The 18542-nt window shown below is 45.0% G+C and overlaps 1 protein-coding gene across 1 annotated transcript in view; it reads right to left on the reverse strand.

Annotated features, from left to right (window-relative positions):
• Nucleotides 1–180: 180 nt before the first annotated feature.
• Nucleotides 181–18542, reverse strand: part of SLC2A4 (solute carrier family 2 member 4) — a 386485-nt gene continuing 368123 nt past the window's right edge. Inside the window, exon 11 of the mRNA XM_069645770.1 lies at nt 181–8899. Within this exon, the coding sequence (XP_069501871.1) occupies nt 8696–8899 (204 nt within the window). The 3' untranslated portion in view covers nt 181–8695. The remainder of the gene's footprint in view (nt 8900–18542) is intronic.

Raw genomic sequence — 18542 nt, forward strand, 5'->3', positions numbered from 1 at the left:
GATACTCTGGAAACTGTTGGAGGAGATTGTCTGACCATTTCATGTCTACGGCTTCATGATCCCAGAGTGGTAACCAGCAAGTACTCTTAAAGTGCCTTGCAATAGTTTTCTAAAGGGGTGCGCTTTGCGACTGCTCAAACTTGTTTGCTACATTATAAGAAAAAGGTTCTGACGATCATATTTATATATAAATACTATTTTAATACATTACTTTGTGCTTTGACCAGAAATATAAAAACATTACACAGTGACACTTGCAGACAGAACCATTGAAATACCCACATTGGTTCACTCTAGGACAAGGGGAAATAATGTTTCTCATGTACACATTCTTGAAATGCAAAGGCAGGCCAGCTTGGTGGTCTCTTCCTTGGATCCCAGGATCTCTGAGCACATCTCTCCATCTGGTGAAGGACTGGCTCAACTTCTCCTGGGCTGAGGTACTTTGGCTCGCTTCCGTGCGTCTGAAGAGAGCCATGCTTTTTACAGCAATCAATAGATTCAACATTGCTTGCAGAGTCTCACACCCTCACACCTGGCTAGCGCCAGGACTTTTAACCCCTATTACAATCATTTGCACTCAATTCTCAATCCATTGAAAAATTATGCACTTGAACGACTTGACTGACAGTTTAGAGGCAAAATACTGTGGATTAACTAATCTGTTTTCTCACATCAAAAATACATTCATCCCAAATTTCAGGGCAAGACCCTCCTTTGTCCGCATGGCGTTGCTTGTAATTCCAACAGAGCTGACTGTGCTGACCATCATGGGGCATCCTACATTCTGTTGTGACAAGTCGATGCCCGTCACAGCTGGCTGCTGACTTGCTTGATGCAGCCTATTGCAGTATGGCTAAGGAGTACCTGGAGGTGGCAGGGGTTGAAAAGCAGTTTTTCTGCATTATCCATAGCCTTTTGCCATCACTTGTGTTAAGGTGGAAATGATGGTAACTTAAGGACTTGTCATGCCTGACTAGGTGAGGTACTCTTGAGTGATCTGCTTCTAGGTTGACTTACTCATTCTGCACACAATCACATGGGTCCTGAATGCCTAGTGTCTAGGGATGTAGGCTGGTAGTTGTATATTTATAAACCTGTCCTAAGTGTAGCTTTACATGTATTCAGCCTCCTCTCCTGTATACACCTTATATTTTAGTGCATTTGGTGCGAAAGACTACAAACGCTAATCTTCACAAAGGAAACTGAGGTGACCTTTTTCGGGATTGATCAAAGGCACTAGGATTTGATATATTGGTGGATATGGGGCCATTATTGAAGGCAGTGTTCAGTAAATCATTGTTGGGAGTGTTTTATCTAGCATCTTAACTGTGCGCTCTAGTTAATTTGTGCCATCATGAGAGGATGAACATATGCAAATTAGTCTCCATTCCCACCCTCCTACAGAGGAGTGTAGCTGTTTTGCTAGGTCTCATTTCCTGTGCCTGGAAACGCAACCAATCCAACCTCTTATTTTCAGCATTGTTTGATTTTTGTCATCCATGAATGGTCGCACATAAATATATAACACTGGTGCAGCTTGAGTTGAATCTCTAGGTCAGGGTTTCAATTGAGGCAAAGCTCTTTAACCACTAGCATGTCCCCTGGGGTAGCATGTCATGTAACCTAGTAGCTATGTCACTATAAAAAGGACAAACCCACATATGTCTTGACCTTACCCCCAACAATCGACTTGAATTCCTATCTCCTCCTTTCCCCCAACTCCTCTGAGGATTTTGTAGACACAGCCATACTAATATGAATTTTTGGTGTTTTATATAGCCAAGCCTTCCTGAAATAAGTTTCAAAGCACTTGTTAACAGGTGTGAATTACTACCATCATTCCTGACCACATTTGTGGTACTCTGTTCGCAACCTCTTAAGGATGAAGACCGGAGCCTGACTAAAGTTGGTCACTTGTCCTCTAATGGCTCCATCGTTTGGGATTCTGCGGAGTGGAACATAAGCATCCTGTTTTCTGCTCGTTTAATCAGCTTTTGGTGAAATACGGTTCTGGTTGAATCTGAGCGAGAGTCGAACCGTGTGACCGTAAGACTCAACCAATTGAGACAAATCTATGACTGAACAGAAGTATTGTCTCCGGAACTGGTTCCAGAAACTTCTTCCTGCCACCAGTCTGCTTGAGCAGTCTTTTAGTTTTAGTCCCCATTCAGATGTTGTACTACTTTGCAATGCATTCAATTATTTTATGACTTGTGGCGTGACATGTTAGTGTTGTAACTGCTTCCTTTTATCTGCTGTCTGTAGCTCCAATTTTAAGTAGTCTAGTTAACTGTTTTTAGTGTGTAGTGTTCCTAGTACAAACCATTTCTCGTTAAAGTGGTGTAGCCTGGAGCCATTAGAACAGTGGCCATCGCACACGTTCTAAACCTAAATTAGGACTACTCCTACCGTCGTCATGTCTGGTTGCTACATGTTCCCTGCCGGAAGTAATGTCAGTTGGGCTACAAGTTCATGACTCTTTGCTGTCCATGTTAATGATGCCCCACACTCTTGCCCTTTTTTCCTTTACCACCCAGCCAGCAGTAGTAGAATAGTCCAGCTCTGGGAACTGACTCCTCATCCTAGATTTGATAGTGAGCATGTTATATTTTCCACTGAAGGCTTTTTGTAACTGGCATGGTATTTGTCGATAAAAACGAACAAACTCTTTTCATTTATACTTTTAAGAAAGACAAGCCCTCTCTATGGTACACTGAATGAAATATAGAAGGCCCAGGCTGAAAAAACAATCATCTGCAGTCGGTGATGGGCAGGACCTAATAAAAATCTGGTTACTTTAGGCAGTCATGTGTAAGGCATTAGTCTGCCTTACTCCAGATACAAAGGATATCCATGCTGAAGGATACTGGATCGGCAAAGAAATACATTCCAAGGCACCCCACAGCTAGCTCCTTCTTGCGCCATCATTACTATAAGAAATACAGCAGATGAGTTGCTCTGGATCACGACAGTAAGTGACCGGTTCACTGATATGCCCAGTCCCCCTCTTCAACTACATTAAATAGAGATGTTTTAAAATAAGAAAACCTAGAAAGCGGTTTCGGGAGGCAACCGATCGCTAATATCTTAAACGCACAGCCAAACTGAGAATCTGGAGTAAATGTTGAGTGCTCCAAAACACGATGACCCACATGGCAGCCCTAAATGACATCTACATGACTCTGAATATCTCCCAAAGCATCCTTACCACATCAGAACAAGTGTAGATTACTTCAGGAGATGTAATCCCCAATGTAATGACGAATTGTAGGATTCAGGGCATGGCATTGTCTTGCTTGATGAATGGTCATAAAGCTGGTTGGAAGATGAGATTTCTTTTTCATTGTCCAGAGTTTACTTGGATTGCAATAGGATTGCAGCAACATTGCTGATGGCACCATAACTAAAATAGAATGGGTCCCATGATGAGTGGTGTTTTATCAAAAGCTGGATTTGGAAGGAGGGGAAGTCTGTCCTTTGCTGATGTATAGAAAGCCGCAATGAATTAAGCCTTCAAAGTCAGTAGTTTAGTTTGCGTTGGCCATTGGCCTTGCTTTCAATTAATTCAGGTGCAAAAGACTAGAGGGTTAAATGCAGGAGACCATTAAAGATGCTTAAACTGCGATATATAAAAGGATTTTTGCTTCTGATGTTTATTAAGGCCACTAATTGGGGAAACTAAAATCCTAACATGCTAGTTTAAACCCTGTGTTGAAGGCTCAATTAAGAAATCCTACATGGGCTTGAGTCTCTTGATAGTATGCGCTGTCCTAGTGGAGCATTTACTGGCAGCTTGACAGATGTCCAGATTTGTTTTGGCCAGTCTCAAATTGGCCATAACCCTGACTTTACTGTTCAACACTGAAGTTGGATGTCATGGGTATTGCACCTACTGCTGAGGTGATCTGCAAACAAGAGGGGAGGCACCCATTGCCAGAACAGACTTTGCCATCAGGGCACTAGTAATTGGATATTGGGGCATATTTGCGATTTCCTTAGTCCTATATACGGCTAGGCATAATGAATCCATGCACCCTGAATCCAGACGAAATGCATAACTGGTGGATTAAGGCTCCCTGCCTTTACAAGAAGCATTCTAGGGTTACTTGGAGTTTAGACTGGATGCCTATAGATGAGTCCACACAACTCCCCTCCACGGTGTTGGCCATAATTGAGTTCCTGCTCAGCATAACTCTGCCTGCTCAGGATGTCAATTTATGTGGTGTAGTAGCCTGTTCAGTACTCTGTGGTTAATCAAGACTATTCCCCCGAAAACACGAGCTTTAGAAACAAGGGTGAGTAATTGCCTTTACAATGCATCATTTTAAAGTTTTCTCCCTCTATATGTACATGATGGCAGTAGGGGGCGTTTTCCCCTCTGAATTTGTCACTTCTACCTCAAGTTCACAGCTGGTCTACTCATGCGTCTTGGTACCAAAGTGCTTGCTTGTAGAAGAGCATTGTCTACATAGATTTATACATTGGTGATGTCTGTGGTGCAGCACCAAACTTTGTGAACCCAGTTACAATAAATGTTATATTACCAGCGTAATTCCAATATCTGGTTGTCAAGGAGAGACTCTTCTTATGTAGCTACGCGTCTGCCTGCCTTAGCACCTTGGAATGGATTTAAAGAGTTTTTTTCAGTTCCACATGGCAAATATGGTATAATCCAATTTGGCTTTGCTTAAAGCAGTCCTTTTTCAGATTTTTATTATTTGTTGGCTAAAGGTGGTTTGCTATGTGGTGGTGCTACGACTCCGATATACTACTGAATTTTGTAATCCACCTATCTGAACGACTGGTCTTGAAAGTATCCAACCTCTACAGAGTGCTTACAACCACTGTGTTTGTGGTATTGATGACCGCCCCTCTACCTGCTTCTTTGAGGATTTTTTCATTGGCGTCTCCTGCTGATCAGGCTTTAGCTGCATGCTTTTCTAGCAGGTGTACTCCGATCGGATTTCAGTGCAAAACTACTCCTGAAACTATATTCCCTTCCACAACATCTTGGATCAGTAGATTGCTGGCATATTACAGGTGAATTGGTCTGTACTGGGATCCTTGCTGGGTTAGTGAGGCACCTACCTCAAGACATGCCCCTCTGCGCCTGGCTGAAAGATCAGAATTACTAGAACTTTGCAAATTAAGATGGGAAGCCACATTTTATTCCTCATACGTGCTTTTGGTCTCTGGTGCATAAGGCAATATAAACGCCTCCAATGTTGTTCTATTTTGACTCTGGGTCTTTTTAACATTGGATTGTCGTAGGGTCATCCTATATGTGAACCATACTACTTTATGATCTGTGAATGGGCTGGATGGAGGGATTATTTCACGATTCCCTGCCATCGGACAAAAGAAGCAAGCCCCTCACCTTTGTTCAGCAACATAGCAGTATAAGCTTTGATGTAGTCCAGGCTGTTCACCATGTGCCATGTTCGAATCGTATTACTAGTCTGTTAACAGCAGTGGGGATGCTTTCTACACACCCACACTGCAATTTCTGAACTTGAGGCTATTTCCCAAGCAAACATCCACTTAGTTCTTTCTTGGTGAAAACTTGGCAAATACTTCTGGTAGCCAGGCACAACGCAGTCTGAAAGAAACATAAAAAATGGCTATGGTATCCATTGATCTGTTGGCAGGGAAACTAATGAATTCTCCCATTTAGGTGCACAAGAATTGCTGTTTTGCCTTACTGGTCGTTGTGTTCAGGAATGCCTAAAAGGACAGTGTAAAATGAAATGATACATTTTCATTGCCATTTTGTAGTACGAGATTGGAATGTGGTTCTTTGTTAATTTTCGAACCTGTACCTTTCAATGAGGAGGGGCTGGATACATGAACGGTGGCTTTTTTGTTGTATCTAATCTTCTTTCAGAAACGCCAAGATCGTGACTGTTGAACGCTACTTTTAAAAATAAATTATTTCTCTTTTGATAATGGTGGGTTGGTTTTGTAGGAGAATTTGAGCTGGTAAACACCGGGACACCTTTCTGTGTAGGCTATCCTTTCTGCAGCAATTCAATTCCCCTTGTTTCTTTTGACCTCCCACTGTAGCCAACCTCCAGTTTTTAGCAAACCATAAAGTGAGTTCACTGCATAATCCAGCATTGCTTCTTTTCCCTTTTAATCATGCGACTAGTTAATTATCTAAACCTTTTAGCATGCCCCACCCACCCCCGCCCTCTGACCCTTCTACAAAATTGAATGCCTAAGAGGTCCTTGATGGAGTCAATGAACAGCTCATAACTAAAAGTAATTGGATGTTTTTACCAGGGGTGGACTGGGAACTAAGAGGCCCTGGAAATAATGACCAAAGTGGCCCCATATGACACATTTTCAGCAAGTCCAATGCTTTTCCTATGAGAAAATGTGGAAATGCCACACAAGAGGCCCAGGGTGCAGAGGCCCCCTGGGAAATCTCCAGAGTTCCCTATAGGCCAGTCCACTTTTTACAACTTATCACTACAAGTTATCAGCCAAATAGTGAGCGTCTCTTCAGCTTCCAGTGTCTTGGAAGACGTCACCCAGATGCCATTTTGATTTGACTGGAATTGGGATTAGAGATTTGAAGTGCAACTAGACAATTTGGGCCCACTTTGCTGAAAATAGGGTGGTCACCAAGGAAAGAGGGTGTTTGCTTTCGACATGCAATTTAACAAAATTGTCTTTAGTGACACTCCATTGTTGGCTACACTGCCTCCCTGCACCAGCCGCCCTGTCGGTGGCAGCTATTCTGCTTTCTGTGCCTTATTAGGCGTAAGCTAGATTTCTAGGGCTGAGTGAGCCGGTCTCTTAACTTCCTCCAGAGATGGGGTGGAATTCGTAGTTCGTATTGTTGAGGCCTGAAATCCCTGTGAAGCAGAGCTTGGCATAGTTAGCCCAGTCTTCTAAAATTATAATTTTCTTGTGTAGTTGAGTGAGCAGATACAGAACCACATGAGGGGAGTTTACGCGAGACGTGGAGCATAGAGCCCAACATCTGGCAGCTATTGACTCAAGCCACTGTTTCCAAATAATGGACTGAAGAGTAGCCCCACCATGCAGAGGTTGGAACATATTTCTTGGTTGTCTGAGGCAATTCTAAGCGTTGAGCACTCAACTCTCTCTTCAACTAAGAGTTTCAGTGTGCACGTAACTAACTTGTGATTAAAGAATTTTATAGAGGCACGCTTGTTTAAGCTTCAAACCTGAAGTGCCTTTTATATTTTATCATCCAGGAACCTGGAAGCACCAGCCTTGTTCCAGTTGATTAGGAGTCTGCTGTTGATACCACCCCTACTAGCTTGAGTGAATAGCCTGGCATGCTCAGGCCTTCATATGGACATTTGAAGTGTTAGACAATTTTGATAAGTATGTCTCCATCTTTAGCCTTTCCTTTGGACTTGAGCTTATTTAGCTCTTGACTGTATTGCACTGTGATGTCTGCATCATGCCCCCGCCCACCCCACCACCAATCAGTTTTGCAGGTTTAAGTCTGTGCCTTGTATGTGCTACAATGGGGAGGCAAAGGTACCAGTTATTTTGCCATAGGTCTGTATGCAAGCTATTGGATCAGGGTCCAAGCTGAAGTGCGTTAAACCTCCAACAGTAGTTTCTCCATTCCTCACACTAGGGGTCCAGGTCATGCAATGTGCCTAGGAAACTGGTGCTGTATGTGGGCAGGGATACATTTTTAAATGCTGCAAGTGTTCCTATTTTGGAGCAGTGTGAGTGAGCCTGGTCGAGGTTCAGCAGATATCCTTGTTCTCGACAGTCCATCTGCATGCCTTCAATATGTGAAAACATTCTAGCAGTGTTTTTGATCATATGCACAGTTGCCTTTCCTCTAGCAACAGCCCCTTTCCTCACCTCGTTGATTGATTTTTTGTATTTACTGGGCATGGACTGGCCCTTTATTCGCAGCAGGTTTTGTGAAAATGTATGTTTGGAAGTCGTTATTTGACATGGGTTACAAAAGGTGTTAAAACTAACGTCTTCCCGGACTGTTTGCTCCGATCTTTAAAGTACATATATGGTGTTTTGAAATGTTGATCTGCTCACAAGGCTCCAGTGTTGAAGCTTAGTGTGATTTATGTGCTGTTAGATGGCACCGGAGGAACCGGGGCCTGCCTGGCATGGTTTTGATTAAGTGTAGTGCCTCATTGATGCACCTAAGGCCTTTACATCTGCCTAGACTAGCGACTTCCCCTGCCTTTACTTCTGTAACAATACGCCTTAAACAATTGGGGCTGCTTTATGCGCAGAGAACAGAAGTCATACTGTGCAGCCAGCTGACTGTCTTGTTGCTGACAAGACTGTACGTTTGGATTCTTGCTCTTTGCTTGCCTGGCTTCCTTTGATTTGCGAGCAGCTAGTTAAATGTGACACAGGATGCCTCCCCGACACAGCTGAACTTACCTGCATTCATTCATGGGTCTGGGTTTGCAACCTGAGAGTTTGCAGTCCTGTCATGACATTGTTGGTTGTCCTGCCACTCAGACTTCTTTTACAGCTAGGTGGGGAGCAGGGGAGGAGTATTGCACACACTTGAAAATCACACAATCGAAAACAATTAAAGTGTGGCCTATTGTGGCCATTGAACTATGTTTGGCTTGTGTGTTGTTGACCCTGTTCTGAAAAGTGCTGGTGATTTTGCGGCGGTCCCTTTGTGTCTGGCTCCTGCCTGTCCTGCCCCTCATGTGCATCACACATCTTCATCAGCCATGTCCTCTAGCTCTGTGCCAGGTTTCATCTCATGGTCCAGCAGTGAGGGGTTGCGCCTGCGGAACAAGTTGGAAATCTCATCAAATGTCTTTCCCCGGGTCTCTGGGACTTTGAAAAAGGTGAAGATGAAGAAGCCCACAAGGAGAACAGCGAAGATGATAAACACGTAGGCACCACACAAATCCTGCAAGAGAAGGAAAGCGGTTAGTGGCTGTAGATAATCTAGTGTGGTGGTACTGAGATCTTGTTGTTGTGATTTCCCACAAATACTTTCTCTGACGATACTATTACTTTTTTTAATACTAAGTGCAACCACATTTTATCTTCAAAAAACGTTTTAATTGTGTACAATCTAATGAATGCGGTTATTGATCTGCCTTAAGTACTACCCTACTGCTTGTGATTTTAAGTTTTTCCACATGTAACAAACTTCATTGCAAATATCAAAAGCATGATTGACAACTGTTTAGATGCATTTCCAGAATCTTCCATGACTGAGGATTCTGAGAGGCCACACCATTATAGTGAACAGGATAGCAAGCAGAATAAGCTCAGACCTGAGCAATAGTGCGAGTGGTGAATTGGTACAAGTGGACGCACACCGAGCATTAGAATAAAAGCAGGTACACAAGAGTACAAAAAAGCAATATTTATAACACTTGGATACCCTATGCAAACTCAATAGATGGGTATTACTAACACACTGATTGATATAAATTTACCATGTGGGTTTCCAGTAGAGGGCCCACAAAAAATGTATTTAACATGAGTAAAACCTGGCGAGATCACCAGGGGGCACATTGATGCTGGTCGCATGGTCTCCTCACGACTGGCTGCCGGGTACATTAGGGAATTGAACTCCCCAAAAATGCCCCCATTAAGGTGTCGGCTGTAGGATACAACCATTCTGCGGACTCTGAGGTTTGGTGTCCCCTGCTTCATAGGTGCCACGCGGAGATACGTGTGTGGGCCGTGTGCCCATACTTGCTACCATCACTGGCATCTGGGCCGGAGGGATTTCAGCCCTAAACACCATCAGACCCCACACAGGAGTGGTCGAGGAACGAAGGAGGGATCAGTTAGGGCCCCGAATCGCGGGCCTGCAGATTCATGGAGGCCCTCCGGGAGGCGGTCTGCCATGATAGGAGTGTGCTTGGTTAGCAGTGAGCACCCACCAACTTTAAAGGCCTTGGAAGAGCCTACAGCAGTGGTGTAAGACTTGGTGGAAGCGGACCCCCACAACGGGTGTGCAAATGACAGATGCCCTCTGCCCCCACCCCTCCACTGGAAACTGGCAGACAGGTGTACTCGTAAACACAGATCGGCTGGCGCCCATCATAGAGCATTGAGGGGTGCGCAGCAATAACACGCCCGGAGGTGTGGCACGTGAGGTGGAATGGAGGTGGCGGGCTAGCACTCCTAGAAGAAAGTATTATACCCACCCCTTGTCCTTGTCCTACAAGGTGGCACTGACATGAGAACCAGATTTGAAAATTCTACATAGATTGGAACTAGAAGAGTGGTGTACTCAGGAAAATGGGCACTGTGTTCTGGTCGGATGTGAGTCTAGCAATCTACCAAGTTACCTTAGTAATTGCAACGATCTGCCCAGAGGATCATCAAATCTGAAACTTATAGTGGATTAGCCAGTAGGCTTGTATCCCTCGTTGAGAAGGTTGCATTTGATTTGATCAATGTTGTCATTTTACATTTAGTGTGATGTGTTGCTCCGTTTGCACTTTGTTGCAAGTTATTTTTGTTATGGTGCTTAGATGCCTGCGTGCTTTCAGCCCCTTATAAATGAAATAAACCAGGGAAGCCAAAATGGGTGGCAGAGGATTTTATAGGCACGCTGATCCCAACCAGTGCACCTTGTAAATACAGGATATATGATGGAGCAGTGGGGTGTGGTTCGAAATGAAACCCCCACCCAAATACACTGAGGGTCAATGTCGCAACAAGAGCCTCACAAGGCGACGTTCCGGACACCTCTGAGCTGATGAACATAGCCCAGTGTGAGGGGGCATAGTTAATTGTAATGCCTGACAGTGGGGGAGTCACATAATATCCCTCTGCACCATGTCCCTCCGTAAGTGATATTTCGACTGGAACAGGCTCTGCACCATAGGCCATTCCAACGGGCAACGGTCACTAGCTGGCACAGAACGCATGAGACAACCACCAGTGGCTCGACTGCTGAAAATATATCTGCATGGTCCCTCATTTGATGGCCGACTGTCTCCGAGACCTGGGTCGTGGGAAAACTGGTTAGTCACTGACTTTGGAAGGGCTTGGAGTGTTCGACTCCTGCACTGGCCAGTTCTCCCCGTCATCTGAAATTGTTTTGATCTGCAGAGACTCAGTTTGGGGGACAGAAGTAACCTAAGCAACCCACAACAGGTGGGGGGAACCCCATACTCGAGACCCTCATCAGGGGAGGCGAGATTGGAATATTCAAGTAACTGCATTGACCACCTGTGGGTCCCATGGATGAGTTGTAAGATGTTGCTGCATAGGTTTCGATATCGAGAAACCCCCTTATTGGTAGAAGGTAAAAATACTCAAGCAATGGCGGAATCAGCAGGGGGGCACACATTCGACAAAAGGACATTGCAGCTTTATTGGAAGAAATCTGCGGAATCAGAACAGACCTATGCCACAGATTGGACAAGCTGGACCGCAGAGATGACACAATGGAAGATGGAATACAGGGCCTCGAAACCAATCCGACTTCAGTGGACATCTTGGAGGCACAGATCGATACAAGATTGGCCGCAATGGAGAGATGTTAAGGGGAAAGAGCCCTTAAAATGTATGATTCTGAGAACAGTGAGTGGATGAGTAACCTCAGGTTCTCTGTATTCCCCGAGAATGAGGGTGAGCTGGAAAGAGATTTTTTCTGAGCCATCAAGGATGTGGTTGAGGTACTATTTGGAGACACTACCAACACACCAAATATTGACAGGGCACATATGGTTAGTGGAGGAGCCGGTAGGCCACGATCAATACTTGTTCACTTTCATTACTACACAGAAGTCCAGGATTTCGGAAAAGGCTAGGGCAACCGACTATTCTTGAGACTGTCTCACATCTAGATAGTGAGTCCAAGAGATTACTGTGTTTTTCTGCCTATCACACAAACTTGGAACTGTTGCACTTTGGCAGAATACAACACAGTAGTAGCTAATCTAAAACGCTAAAGAAATTGTTCCTATTAGCCTAGCCCACATCTTGATAGTGCGCCAGAGAGATTACTGTGTTGGCTCTGCCTATCTCGCTCACTTAGTTACTACTGTGTAGTACTCTGCCAGAAATTGTTCCTGTTAAGCATATTTCCACCTAGATAGTGTGCCCAGTAGTTACTGTGTTGTATCCTACCAGTCTAAACGCATAAACTGTTGCTGTTAGCCTATTCACTTCTAGATAGTGTACCCAGGTGATTACTGTGTTGTATTGCAAACGTCTATAACTTTTAGAATCTGTCCTCCTTAGGCTATCTCACATCCAGAAAGTCCACCCTAGAAATTACTGTGTTGCTTCTGCCTGGCTCTCATTACCCATATTAGCCTATCCCACATCTACCTAGTATGCCCTATAGATTACTGTGTAGCCTTCCCACAACTGCTGCCCGAGTTAGTACTGTAGCTCACCTGCGTACGTTTCGAAGTGCCCCTTCCTCATCCTGACCTCTACCCTATCCCATCCTCCTAATCATCTCCCACGGTGTACAGATCCCAGGCACAAGCTGTACTTCCAGGGCCCATCTACCACCACTAGGTCATCAATCCTTAGCCTCCCTTCACCAGATGGAGACCCAGATTCGCAAGAATCCCCCTCACACCCATCCCGATCCCTAGAATCCCCCTCCCACCCCTCCCTCATCACTCAACCCCTCGGCACGCCGCCCACGCCCTAGCACCCACCTTTACGAGCCCCCTATCACTCCTCCGCTGAGCACACCCCTAGAAACCCTCCCACCCACTTCACTGCAGCATAACGCCACTTGCCCACTCGACTGCCACCACCCTGCAAAAATCAGAGATGCACTCTGGCGTGCCAACCACCTCCCTCTGCAAAAGCCTTTCCCCTCCCCCCTTCCCACCCAAACTCATCACCCCCTGCCCTCCCTCTGACCGCTATTGAGAACTTCCTAATACCCCATGCCAAGACACCTCACCCCCTTTCAAACTTCCAAGCCAAAGGAGCCTGCCGGCACTCCAAACATCCCAAACACTAATCTACTTCCACCCCTTCCTTCCACCCTCTGAGCATCCCTCCCTTTTGCCCCCTCACACCTCTGCGTCCCTCTCCCCCTAACCTGCCACAGAAATGCCCTCCCTCTCGCCGACCCCCCCTACCTCCACCATCTCCCTATTTATACACCCCTCGACCCCCGCCAACTACCCCATCATACCCCTTCCCCTCTCTAAAAGCAGCCTGGTCCCCCTCCTCGTATGTCTACTCCTCACCACTTCTACCACGACCAGGCCTCCCAATCTATCGCTCCCCTACCTCATTACACACCCTACCCTTGCCCTGCTTCCACCCCCCTTTCTCTCTACTTCACACTCTGCACACCGGACCCCCTGAATCCTTCGGGACTCACTCCAATGTCCGACCCCATAAACCCCCCTCGCCCACTGACTAGATGTCCACTCGCCCGCCCCTCCTTAACTCTACCCACACCATCACATAGCCTGCTCCGCCCGCCTACTCTTACCAGCCTCCACCGATCTAACCTCATCCCCGTCACTCAGATGTCACGTTGGCACCCTACCCCTTCTCTCCTTGACCCAACGACCTGGAATGTCCCACCCCCCTCCAATCCCCCTTGCCCTCCCTGGTCACACCCTGATTTCCTTGTCCACGACCACACTCTGAAGTCTAATGCATCCTTTTTAATGCCCGCTCTGTAGCGAAAAACAGACACAGCATCTTCAACCTCCTCTGACCAACCAGACCTAGTATTTATCACTGAAACCTGGTTGTCTGACGACTTTACCCCGGTTGCACACGAAGCGTTGCCCGGCTACTTGCTCATTCCGCTCAACAGACCTTCCAGAGGGCGCGGCGTGGCCGTCCTCTTCAAATCTCATTTCTCCGTCTCACTCGTTGAATCTCAGACAGGCATTCCATCATGTGAATCCCTTCTATTTAAACTCTTGCTACCCCCGACTTTCTCCCACACCATCCCACTCATCTACAGACCACCTTGTTACAACAGACTTTTCTCAAACAACCTCTGTGATTCTGTAGCCACCATTCAAGTAAACCACCCCTCTGACACTCCTAGGAGACTTCAATGTCTGGTTAGACATTCCTACCAACCCCATGACCCATCCACTGGTCGACCGTCTTGATGAGCTCAACCTCTCCCTTCATACGAACGGTCCAACCCACTCTAGAGGGCACACCCTAGATGCTATCTTCCGCTCACATTACCCGATTCATCTATTCACCCCCACACCACTCATCTGGTCTGACTACTTTGTCATCCCTTTCTCCAACCCTCTCCTCTGCCCCTCCCCCTAATCCCCCCCTGGCCTCTTCCCCATGACCTCAAATGCTGGAACAAAGTAAAGATCCATCCGACCTTGCCGAAGCCCTACTTCTTAGATCCCCTACAACAGCCCATCCAGACAGATCCTTAACCATAAACTCCTTCGACTCTTGACTCAATAAATCACTAATTCCTCTCACCCCCTCGCGCCCCGCTTCCTCATGCAATGGACCATTCCTCAAATGATTCATGCCCGAACTGAGGAGCGCCAAAAGACAAAATAAATCTCTGGAATGCAAATGGCAAGCATCAAAAACCGATCTCAGCAGATCCACTTTCGCCTTGCACCATCGCAATTACAAAGCTGAAATCTGAAAAGCCAAAAAAACCTATTACAACAATCTGATTCTCATCTGTCGAAACCGTAGCAAAGAACTTCATAGAATCCTAGCTGAATTCATCAAACCCACTTGCACCTCTACCAAATCTGCCCCATCGCAATCACTCTGACTCCCTCTCCCTACACTTCTTCACCACTGCTCTTGATAGGACGACCTCCCTTAACAACAAACTGTCCCTCTTCCCCCCCCTCCCCAACAACCAACCAAACCTGTGTAACCCTGCCTTTTGTTCCCCATGATGTCTCTATGTATCCTTTACCGGTTTTGATACATATGATTTGCACGTTTTTTGGGATGATGAGCTTTTTTCTTGCTCAGCTCTTTTACGACTCAAAGCTTTCTGATCTATAATTTTTGTTTTGACCTGGGTCCTTGAAGAGTGCGGAGCGATATTGACATTTTGAATCCCCCAAATGGATAATAGTTTGCAGCCTTCCCTGTACCAAACGTATTTGTTGACCTTGGAGGACTCCCATAACCGATTTCATATTGGGATTATCTGAAAGGCCAAAATAAGCTTTCAGAAAGTAAAGATTGCACCTAACATTCTTCTCCTGTGATCTAATGCTAGGCACCGCCAATTCTAAGCAAAGCACCCAATTCGGGATGCTTTGCGGGATATTTAATGTTGTTTTTTAAAAATGTTATCACCACAATCTGCGAGCAATCGTAATATCCCCAAATTTTGCTCCCATAAAGCAGAAGTGCCCAGCTTGACCTTGTAGACATCAAGGCATTTATTGAGCATACAGGCACCATACAAATGACAAAATCTGAGCAAGCCTAGCTGTTGCTTTCAAAGTGATGATTTTTATGTGCTTTGACCCTTTCTCATCTTTTGAGAAAAGCACACCCAGGTAATGGCACACACACTCCTCAATCTTCACCCCGTTTAGGAACCATGAGACGTAATTTCTGCTTTTACCAAAACCATCACTTTGGTTTTTATCATCAGCTTAAGGCCGTGGGTGCTGAAATATTATCAGAGTAAATGGGACTTGGTGTTGTCCCCCAGGGGTCAAGCCTAGTAATGCAGTATCATCAGCATATCAAAGTGCCACAAAACGGTTATGCAGGATTTGGGGGATTTACCTTCATGCTGCATTTACAGGGTAGAAATCACAGAGCAATAATATAAAGTGGCGATAATGCACAACCTTGCTTGACTGCTTTGTTCGAACATTTTAGGACCTACCACCAGATCTAAGTTCTCACAGCGGCTTGTTTCGGAGTAGCAAAGTTGAATTAGTTTTACAAGCCCATTAGGCATGTTAGTGCAGTGAACTTAACCCATAGTCGATTCCTAGGGATCAAGTCAAAGGCTTTCTTGAAATCAATAAAAGCTCAATATAAATTCCCCCCTCTGATTGAGAAATATTTGTCATTTAATATATTTAGGAGTAGACAGTGATCCAGTATAGAGAAACCTTTCTGAAAACCTGCCTGGGTGGTCTTCAATAGATTCTATAAGAGTGTCTACTCTCCTCAGCAAGCATTTAGTAAAAGGCTTTGGCGATATGTCCATTTGTGAGATTGAGCGATAGCAATTGAGGTCAGACATGAAGCCTTTTTTTAAAAAATGGGTATGATTTAAGCTCCCAGCCCATGAAAGAGGTAAAAACCCAGATTGGCTAATTGAATTCAAGATTATATAGGATCGCAAACCAATTGAAAATATCTGAATGCAGACTGACCGGGCCAGCAGCTTTACCAGAGGTGAGCATTTGTATATTCTTGGAGATCTCTTGCGTGCTAAATACTAACTCTTGCACTTAAATCTGTCGCATTATCTGTAGCCACCTGGTCTTCACCAAGGAGGATCCCTTGAAAATGGGATAGCCACTGATCAGGAGAGATTTGGGGATCATTCTGTTCTCCTGAACTATCAAGCAACCTAGCCACCAATTTCCAGAATAATGTAGAGTCATTAGTTTGGACTGCCCTCTAAATGCTCCCATTGTTTATTTACCTCCAGTATTTTCTTCTTTAATCACTTTTTCTATCTTTTCCTGGGGCTAAATAACCGTCCTGCATGGACAACCCCCTCCCTAGCTGACCTGTAATTTAGGGACTTCATAGATCAACACTCATGGTCAAACAGGGAGCGTCCCCTCTGCGATTCAAACTGGTGTTACGGATGCAGGTGTTTTTTTTAATGGGAATATTTTCTATCAAGCTATCAAAGCCCGACCCCACTAATGTGCAGTCTTCGTTTGTGGACTTTGGTCTGTGATTCACGTAATTTCTGCAGACTGCGATTTCCTCACACCCACCCTGCCCCATTCTATGTATCCATGTTATCTGATAATTGTCGATTGAATTAATTTGATATTGCAGTTTCAGTGTCGGGTAGTGGGTGGGGGGGGGGGAAGTATTACTAACCACACAATTCATTGAGAATTTAACTACTCGGAGGGAGGGGGAGGTAACAGGTAGCAATCTAAAATCTGATGGAGGGAGAGGTTCCTCTGATGAACTTGGCTCTTGGGGGCCTGTTGTCGGGCACCTCCCATTGAGTTCAACCAAATCATGAGCTTTCATAAAGCTATGTAGCATACATCCCCTGGCATATGTTATTTGGTTAAGTAATTAAGTTCTTGGAATCCTGCAGGGTCCTTCTAGGAGCTCATTCTTCACATATTCCTTGAGTTAAGTTCAATTTGGCATTCAAATCGCCCATTTTTTTAATGCTCTCCCTAGAGTCCACATTAATTAGTTGGTCAAACATTCATCAGATCATATGTGGCCACTACTTATATTGCTGTAGGTGCACACTACTTATGGACATGCATGCATTAAATAGTAATAGCATTTTAAAACAGATGTGATACAAATAGTCTAAGAATCTTGCCCAAATATTTCAAAGATCCACATACAATATATGCATCTTGTGGTCCATTCAGCACAGGAACATCCAGCCTTTAAGCACCTAACAAACAAATACAGGCTTTGGATGGTATCCAGAGTCACGTTCAAAAAACTGAGAATCAGCTGATCCACCAAGCTCAATTGCAATAACCTGGTCTGAATCAGTTGGCAGCCTGGCTAGTTTGAAAGGTAAGTAAGCACAAGCCCAGATTATTGGACCACCGCTTGGGTGCCCCTTGAAACTTTTTTGCGAGGTTTATAAAGCCTATATAACCTTTTAGTGGAAGATCCTCAGTTGACCATGTTTCTTGCAAACAAATGTCATTGTGTAATAGAAGAGCCATTTCCCATCCAACGATTTGACTCTCAGCCCAGCGATATTCCAAGATGACAAATTTAAATAAGTGGAGGAACAGTCGGTCTGAGGGGTTACCGATGTGTAAAGGGGAGGGAGTATGATTCATGCAGCTGAACACAGTATGACAAGACTGACTGGACAAAGTTGTACAAGTTTCTCCCTTCTGTAACATGCCAGGATAGGGGTATGACCTATAATTATTTCTGGTTATCGAGCACCTTGCGTTAAGGTCCTCTGATATCCAAATACGAGACCAGTGCCTCGAACCATGAGTCGCGTAGATGACATTGCTTAACTTTGATATCTAGAAAAACTTATTTGGTCATTTCAACAAGTGCTTCCCTGCATCGGATCAAGCATGCTCTCAGATGGGGGTTGTAGAACCCAAATCTAACATTATATCCCTTACAGAACATGCCATCTGAGAGAATTTGAATGGAGGAAAAAAATCTTATGTCCGAAATTCACAGGACTGTGAGCTAAGCAGGGAGCACTTATATGATTTCTTGTTCCAGTGTGTTTCCCTTGAAGGTACAGATCAGATTAAGCTGTCGCCAGTCTTCCAACGGGTCAGGGGAAATGCTTACCAGGCCAGGCTTCATCGATTTATGGGTGGTTCAAACTAGGTTTGCAGACTTCCCTTCGGCAAGTCTACTGTGAAGTTTTTGATTGGAACCAGAGGGGCATACTCAAGACTTAC

The sequence above is a fragment of the Ambystoma mexicanum genome, chromosome 1p, assembly GCF_040938575.1.
Source record: "Ambystoma mexicanum isolate Mex_15411 chromosome 1p, UKY_AmexF1_1, whole genome shotgun sequence".
In the NCBI taxonomy this organism is placed as follows: Eukaryota; Metazoa; Chordata; class Amphibia; order Caudata; family Ambystomatidae; genus Ambystoma; species Ambystoma mexicanum.